The sequence below is a fragment of the Xiphias gladius genome, chromosome 18, assembly GCF_016859285.1.
Source record: "Xiphias gladius isolate SHS-SW01 ecotype Sanya breed wild chromosome 18, ASM1685928v1, whole genome shotgun sequence".
Classification (NCBI taxonomy): Eukaryota; Metazoa; Chordata; class Actinopteri; order Istiophoriformes; family Xiphiidae; genus Xiphias; species Xiphias gladius.
This window is the reverse complement of record NC_053417.1, coordinates 30,356,603-30,365,461: the sequence shown is the minus strand read 5'-3', so window position 1 is coordinate 30,365,461 and position 8,859 is coordinate 30,356,603. Positions and strand designations below refer to the sequence as shown.

Here is an 8,859-nt window from a genome sequence, read left to right as displayed (position 1 = left end):
TTAGAAAATTACTGAGACTTTTTCAAAATTAAACTTTATATTTGTGAGAAGATTTACGTCTTCAGTAGAAAACAATGAAAGAGTGAGAGACAAAACCAACACAATACTGGTTTGAGACTAAACATGAGATTTGATGATAAAACAAATATAGGCTAACAGCAGAGTTACACTTCAAAGCATTTAGAGATGATTTAGTTTGCTGATTAAAAATCACAGTTAGAATATTTAGTTCTCTGTGACTGTAAAAGATACTATAGTGTCGTCTGCAGATAAAATGTCAGATGTCAGTTTACAAACCTGCGGTAAATCACTGCTCTAAATTAGGAGCAACAGTAGACCGAACACTGACCCATGAGAAACACCAGATTTAACACATAGTTGGTTTGGAGCTCAACATGGGATTAGATGAAATAAAAAATACAGAATAACTCCAGACTTTAAGGCTTGTCTCAGAGTTAATTTCCTCTCCTCACCGACTTCACGTGATGACAGTGAACACATGACAGTGCTAAAAGATTAACAGGGACATTTGGATTCAGCCTGAATGAATTCTGACCTGAAATCTTACCTGAACAGCCAATCAATCATCAATTTAGTAATCAGACCACAGAGCAGTCAGACAGTCAAGGTGATAATTTCCCACATAACATGGACTCTCCACAACAGTGTGACAGAGAGACACCTCTAACACTCCACCACCGCTGACTGTGTTTGCCCATGTGTGTGTGTGTTTATGTCTGCAGCCACGCATGCTGCAGACACTGCGCTGCAGTCGCTCTGCGTTCGGGCTGTAGCTCCAGCATGGTCAACAGGAAGTCGCTGAACTGAGCCGCCTGATCTAACGGCCACTCATACTTCTCCAACAGAACTTCAAACAGACCCCACGGCTTCAGACTGGAGATGTGACGCAGCTCACCTGAGACAAGTACACAGGTACACAGAGGTGAGACAGGTAGACAGACACTGTTCATTCCTCAGAGCAAAAGATGAACAACTGTGATAGAAATGATCTGGTTCTTTGATAAAAAGTCAAGAAGCCTGTGGACATAAACCTGAAGGAGAGAAGTCAACTACAATTCCCCAGGGGAATTTCACTAACTAACAGCCCATCACAGAGCTGGTAGGCAGGATGTCTCACCTCTCCTGTTGAAGTACTCTCTGGAGTACCTGCCAGACAGAGCGAAAGGCAGAGGTATTGGGCCGAGCAGCTCAATGATGTGAGCGATGTGATCTGAACACAAAGAGCAAGAATAAACACAGTGAAGTACTCTAAAGTACTTTATAATATGCAGCACACTGTTAAATCTTGGCTTCATGCCGAGTGCAGTACTGTGGTAGCGTGTGTAATGTTGCTGTGCGGTACCTTCGTCTCTGGTGTAATCTTCTCCTGAATGAGGTTCAAACAGATAATCTCCTGTCGCCAACTCAAACGCCTGAAACATAAATATCAACCAATCAATGCGTTCATCAATCAATGGTTTAACGTAAACACTGCACAGCAGAAACAGAAGGGCAGTCCAGTGTGAACCTCCAGATCTTCTGGTACAACTGAACACACACCTGAGGCTGTGATGTAAAGGTGAGTTTAAACAATGAACCCCTTTAAATCTAAAAGGAAAGAAGAAGAAATCAGAGGGGGACATCTGGATCTGGAGCTGATGGATGAAAAAACAAATGTGCCCGCTTGAATCTATGTGATCAGGCTTTTGGACCCCACCGTATATAGTAATTTTATACAGTATATCAGTGTGTATACATCAATGTTTACATCAATCTGTATACCACCACAATAGATTACCAAGGCATTTTAGAGTGAAACATGTTACCCAGTGTCAGAAAACTAGGTTTGAGGCAAAGGTCTTGGGTCTTTCAGCAGGACAATGACCCAAAGGACACGTCCAGCAGCACAAAACAATGGTTGAAAAGGAAAAGATGGACTGTTTTAAACTGGCCAGCAATGAGTCCTGACCTAAATCCCATTGAAAACCTTTGGAGAGAGCTGAAATCCGCCATTGCAGAAAGGACTATTGCCAACTTTAAAAGAGCTTGAACACATAGCAATGGGAGAGTGGTAGAAACTACCAGCAGACGGGTGCAAGAAGCTTCTAAACGGCTACAAGAAACGTTTAGAGGCTGTCACTGTTGCCAACGGTTCTACATCCAAATATTAGTGTAGGGTGCCAATAAATGTGTCTGGGGTACGTGTTTGTATTTCACTATTATGCAAGTTTTGTTTGTTATTTTCTTTTGTTCAGTAACTTTGAACATTTTATTAAAATATTGTGATTATACAAAATTGGTTGATTTGCATTTATTTCTGAAGATTTTCTAAAGTCTGAACTTAAAATTCAGGGTTTCCAATCATTTCAAACGAGACTTTAAATCAGTGTGTGTATATCATTGTATTTATCAGTGTGTGTATATCATCAGTGAGTGTGTACCATGCAGGCGGTGCTCCAGATGTCAGCAGGTGGTCCGTATTCTGCTCCAATCAGAACCTCCAGAGCTCTGTACTGTCTTGTCTGAATGTCCTCTGTGAAGTGTTTGTGCTGGACAAGAGAGAGAGAGAGAGAGAGAGAGAGGAGCCGTCTGATTGGTCTAAAGATGAAAACCAGAGAGAGGAAGAGGAGGCGTAGGAGGAGATGATGAAGGTGTCTCACCACCCAGCATGCATTTCCCAGATCAGCGATCTTCACTTTCAGTTTGGTGGCGTTCTGAGGATCCAGAGGACTAAGGACGAAATCTGATGCACTGAACACTGAAGAGAGAGAGAGAGAGGGACGTCGCGTTAGCCGTCACGTGTGTCAGGTGCGTTACCTGTGTGTGCAGATGTATCTGTGTGTTTTCTGACCGTCTCGACCGCTCGAGTATCCTGACTGAGTAGAAAGTGCTGACTCAGACGTCGCTGACATCACAGAGCTGGAGAAACCTGATAGGCCAGAGGCCGGGCTGGAGAAACGACCGGGGGCGTGGCCATTACACCTGTCCTCCAACCAGGAGCAGGTGGATTCTGGACTCGTTTTACTATTGACTGTGGAGCAGGTAACATTTCCATTGACAACCAGAGAGCCTGAAAACAAAAAACACTGTATTTATACTACAGCACAGTACAAGTACTGTGAGTAACTGAATCCTTAAAAGTAAATTAACAGTTGGATATTTATGGAAACGATACACTGACAATACTATGTATGACATGTTTACACACGCACACTGTGTATTACATGTTACATACGCACATATTGTGTATTATATGAGATACAAACACACTGTATACTATATGTTACGAACACACACCGTCTATTACATGTTCTAGACACACACACTTTATATTAAATTTTACACACACACTCTGTATTATACACTTAGGTCCATAAGTATTTGGGCAGTGACAGAATTTTCTCAATCTTGCCTCTGTACACAACCACAATGGATCTGAAACAAAGTCCCCAAGATGTGACTGAAGTGAAGACTTTCAACTTTAATTCAAGGAGTTTAACAAAAATATCACATTAACCTTTTAGGAATTACAGCCATTTTTATACATGGTCCCTCATTTTCAGAAGCTCAATAGTAATTGGACAAACCAAAATAATTATAAATAGAAGGATTCTATTTAATACATGGATTAAAACCCTCTGCAGTCAACAACTGGCTGAAGTCTGGAAGCCATGGACGTCACCAAACGCTGAGTTTCCTCCCTTGAGATGCTTTGCCAGGCTTTTACTGCAGCCGCCTTCAGTTGCTGCTTGTGGTGGGTCTTTCTGCCCTCAGTTTTGTCTTCAGGGAAGTGAAAATCATACTCAATTGGGTTGAGGTCAGGTGACTGACTTGGCCATTGGAGATGATTCCAGTTCTCTGCCTTGCGAAGCTTTTCGGTTGCTTTGGCAGTATGTTTTAGGTCATAATCCATCTGTGCTGTGAAGCTCCGTCCTATCACTTTCTCATCATCTGGCTGAATCTGAGCAGATAGTTTAGAACCATACACTTCAGAATTCATCCTGCTGCTTCTATCAGCAGCCACATCATCAATGAACACCAGTGACCCAGTTCCACTGGCAGCCATACGAGCCCAGGCCATTACACTGCCTCCACCATGTCTGACAGATGATGTGGTGGCTTTGGATCATGAGCCGTTCCTTTCCTTCTCCGTACTCTTCTCTTCCATCATTCTGGTACGAGTTAGTCTTGGTTTCCTCTGTCCAAAGAATCTTTTTCCAGAACTGGGCAGGCTTTTTTAGATGTTTTTTGTCAGGGTCTAATCTGGCCTTTCTATTCTTGAGTGTTACCAGTGGTTTGCACCTTGTGGTAGACCCTGTGTATTTACATTCGTGGAGGCGTCTCTTGATTTTAGACTTTGACAATGATACACATCCCTCCTGGAGAGTGTTCTTGACCTGGCTAGATGTTGTGAAGGGTTTTTCATCTCCAGGGAATGAAATCGGCGATCATCCCACTTTAGTGGTCTTCCAGGCCTTTTGGTGTTGCTGAGCTCACCAGTTCATTCCTTCTTTTTAAGAATGTACCAAAGTGTTGTTTTGGCCACTATTAAAGTTTCTACTATCTGTCTGATAGGTTTGTTGTGTTTTTTCAGCCTAATGATGGCCTCCTTCATTTGCATCAACACCTCTTTGGGGGCCATATTGAGAGTTCCCATGAACAGCTACCAAATGCAAATTCAACACTTGGAATCAACTACAGACCTTTTATCTGCTTAATTTGCCATGAAATAACGAAGGAACAGACCTCCCCTGGCCATGAAACTGTCCAATTGTCAACTGTCCAGTTACTTTTGAGCATGGCTGTTCCTACATTCCTAAACGTTTAATGTGATATTTTTGTTAAACCCCTTGAATTAAAGCTGAAAGTCTTCACTTCAAATCCCGTCTTTGATGGCTTTGTTTCAAATCCATCATGGTGGTGTAGAGAGGTAAGATTATGAAAATTGTGTCACTGTCCAAATACTTACATACACACACTGTGCATTAAGTTACTCATATACACATTTATAGCACTAAAAGCAACAATCAAAAATATCAGTGTATATATCATCGTGTATCAGTGTGTTTTAGTGCATATCAGTGCATATGAGTGTCTATGAGTGTATCAGTGGGTGTATTGGTGTGTACGAGTATGTGTATCCATGTGTGCATCGGTGTGTGCACCACTGTGTGTATCATTGCGTGCTTGTTTTACTATATTAGCGGGGTCCAAAAACCGTGAGAGCATGATACTTGTGGGGTCTGACAGCTTTGTGGGGACGAAAATGCTGGACCTCACAAGTTTAAATGGCTGTTTGAGTGCTCAGACCTGGTTTTAGGGTTCAGGTTAGAATCAGGTTTAGGTTAGGTTTAATGCAAGGGGGCTAAGGAATGCATTATGTCAATGGCGGGTCCCCATTAATGTAAAACAAAGATGTGTGTATCAGGGTGTTTATCGCGTGTATGAGTATATGTATCAGTGTGTGTATCAGTGTGTGTATCAGAGTGGGATTCATACTTTTCCCCAAAAATTAGACATTTCCTATCCCAGGAATGCCTGGAAATTGACTTGTTTTTAAGGTATAACATCAGCTATAATCAAATTGCATTGGTCATATTTCAAACAACACTAAATTTAACAAGGAGAAATATGCATAAACCTATGGGTTAATAAACTAACCACTTAAGGGTGTTATTTAGTGGTATTAATAAGTATTATGGCAAAAGAACGCCATTTATGGTAATAGACATTAGAATGAACATAACATAAACTTTGCATGCAGCTTGAACATCGCTATAGCTGCAAGGAAGAATATGAAACTCATAGTTCATTGCCTGAGATCTGTCTAGTGAGAACATTCTTGTGGAAGTGATGTGTGATTGTTTTTCATTGTATAAAAAAGACAAAATCCAGGAGGTAGCTGAGAGGATAGGATGGAAAAAAGTATTTATATGAAGTCAGGCCAGGCACCCCAGTTCTTAAGGGGGCTTTTGTTGTATTTTTTTCCCCCTCTGTTTAAGCTTTGTGTATCTATAAAAATAGGAAAAACAACTAAATTATTGGCTGAGATACATGTGACTAATTATGTAGCTGTTGTTTCAGAACCATGGACAGTGCCGCTGTTGGAGGAAGAGAGATACAGCGGCTTGAAAAAGTTTGGGCCCCCTAATCAAAGTTTATGTTACTGTGAATAGTTAAGCAGAAGAATAACTGATCTCCAAAAGGCATAATGTTAAAGGTGAAACATTCTTTTCAACATTTTAAGCACGATTAATGTATTATTTTTGTTTCGTACAAGGTTAGAGTGAAAAAAGGAAATGAGCACCGTACAAAAGTTTGGGCACCCCAATTGATTTGAGCTCTCAGATAACTTTTATCAGGGTCTCAGACCTTAATTAGCTTGTTAGGGCTGTGGCTTATTCACAGTCATTGTTAGGAAAGGCCAGATGATAAAAATGTATAAATACTCTCACTCCTCAAACCCTGTCCCATCCATCAGCAGCCAGGGGCTTCTCTTAGCAGCTGCCTAGCACTCTGAAAATTAAAAAAAATGATGCCCACAAAGCAAGAAAAGGCCATAAGAAGATGGCAAAGCTTTTTTCAGATAGCTGGTTCTTCAGTTTGTAATGTAATTGAAAGATGGCAGTGAACAGGAATGGTGGAGAGAGAACTGCTTGTAGGATTGCTAGAAAGGCAAATCACAACCCGCGTTTGACTGCAAAAGAGCTTCAGGAAGATTTAGGAGACTCTGGAGCGGTGGTGCGCTGTTCTATTATGCAGCGACACCTGCACAAATATGACCTTCATGGAAGAGTCATCAGAAGAAAAAAAACCTTTCCTGCATCCTCACCACAAAATTCAGCATCAAGAGTTTTCAAAGGAACATCTCAACAAGCCTGATGCATTTGGAAACAAGTCTGTGGGCTGATGAAGTTAAAATAGAACTTTTTGGTCCCAATGAGCAAAGGTATGTTTGGAGAAAAAAAGGGGGCAGAATTTCATTACAAGAATAACTCTCCAACTGTTAATCACGGATGTGGAATTATCATGCTTTGGCAAGCCCAAAGCATGATAATTCCTGTTGCAGCCAGTGGCACATTTCACTGGTTGAGGGAAGAATGAATTCAATTAAATACCAGCAAATTCTGGGAGCACACATCACAACATCTGTAAAAAAGCTGAAAATGAAGAGGATGGCTTCTACAACAGGATAATGATCCAAAACACACCTCAAATTCCACAATGGACTACCTCAAGAGGTGCAAGCTGAAGGTTTTGCCATTGCCCTCACAGTCCCTCGACCTAAACCTCATTGGAAATATGTGGATAGGCCTCAAAAGAGCAGTGCAAGCAAGACACATTTGGTCTCTCTACTGACGTGCTGACGTACTGACGCGCTGAGGTAAGCGTATTGTGTCATTTCCTGTTGCTCTGCCTCTACCCAGTTAATTTTCCTATTTTTCTTCATTACAGCGGCTAATTACCTGCTGTACATTTAAACGTACATTAGTTCTGCTTAACCACTGTTAGTTCTTTCTTTCTGTTAGCGATTTCCTCGCTACTTCACAGTTGTTTACACGCTTCTACATCCACTAGTTACTTTAGCTTAGCAGTTAGCGATGGCTTCTCTCTCTCCTGCAACTCTCTTGCTCTCTCTTGCTTGGTGTGTCTCATGTTTGGTTAATCCTCTGCCTCTTTTAGCGTTGTGGCACATGTGATAAATGTTTATTTGCAGTGATGGAGGCGAGGCTCAGTCAATTGGAAGCACGGCTCCGCACCCTGGAAACAAAATTGTTAGCGGCTGTAGTTAGCCAGCCCCAAGTAGGCGTTGCGAGCCGACCCAGCATAGGTCCCTCTCTCACCCCGGCTGCTCGGTACCTGCCGGGAAGCAGGGTGGGCTTGGTGATTGTCCGTAACGAGAAGCATAGCCCTAAGCAGAAGCCCATTGTTCACCACCAACCACTTCATGTTTCAAACAGATTCTCCCCACTCAGCGACACATCCACTGAGAAACCAACTCTGGTTATTGGCAGCTCTGGAGAAACGGGAAGTTAGCGACATTGGCGACCATAATCAAATGTATTCCTGGAGCCAGAGCGGGCGACGTTGAATCCCATTTAAAACTGCTGGCTAAGGATAAACGTAAATATAGTAAGATTGTTATTCACGTCAGCGGTAACAACACCCGATTACGCCTATCAGAGGTTACAAAAATTAATGTTGAGTCGGTGTGTACATTTGCAAAGACAATGTCGGACTCTCCCTTAGTTCTCTCTGGGCCCCTGCCTAATCTGACCAGCGATGACATGTATAGCCGCAAGTCATCATCCAACCGCTGGCTGTCGAGGTGGTGTCCAGCAGCAGACGTGGGCTTTGTAGATAACTGGCGGACTTTTTGGGGAAGACCTTGTCTGATCAGGAGAGATGGCAAACATCCCACATTGTATGGAGCAGCTCTCATATCTAGAAATCCGACTGAGTTTATTAGTAGACCAAAACCATGACAAGCCAGAGTTGAGACTAGGAGGCAGAGTTGCAGTCTTACTCGCTTTTCTGTGCTTCCAGTACAGTAGTCACCCACCCAAACTCCCATAGACACTAAATATTGATATTTTTAGTCTCACTGAAACCTGGCTATGTCATGATGAATATGTTAACCTAAATGAATTGACTCCCTCAGTCATATTGATACCCACATTCCTCGAGGCACCGGCTGAGGTGGAGGAGTTGCAGCCATTTTCAACTCAAGCCTGTTAATCAACCCTACACCTATACTCAATTATAACTCATTTGAAAGCCTGGTTCTTAGTCTTACACATTCATCATGAAAAACTTTAAAGCCTATTCTATTGGTTATAGTGTACCACGCTCCTGGCC

The 8,859-nt window shown here is 42.1% G+C and overlaps 1 protein-coding gene across 2 annotated transcripts in view; it reads right to left on the bottom strand.

The window, feature by feature from the left end:
- The window catches only part of srpk3 (SRSF protein kinase 3), a 36,149-nt gene continuing 27,290 nt past the window's right edge, over positions 1–8,859 (bottom strand). For both annotated transcript variants that reach the window (XM_040152985.1, XM_040152986.1), the window contains exons 12-17: positions 2,852–3,070; positions 2,661–2,758; positions 2,442–2,549; positions 1,364–1,433; positions 1,139–1,231; positions 1–916 (exon numbers count right to left, since the gene is read on the bottom strand). In XM_040152985.1, coding sequence (XP_040008919.1) covers positions 732–916; positions 1,139–1,231; positions 1,364–1,433; positions 2,442–2,549; positions 2,661–2,758; positions 2,852–3,070 — 773 coding nt within the window. In that variant the 3' untranslated portion in view covers positions 1–731. The remainder of the gene's footprint in view (positions 917–1,138; positions 1,232–1,363; positions 1,434–2,441; positions 2,550–2,660; positions 2,759–2,851; positions 3,071–8,859) is intronic.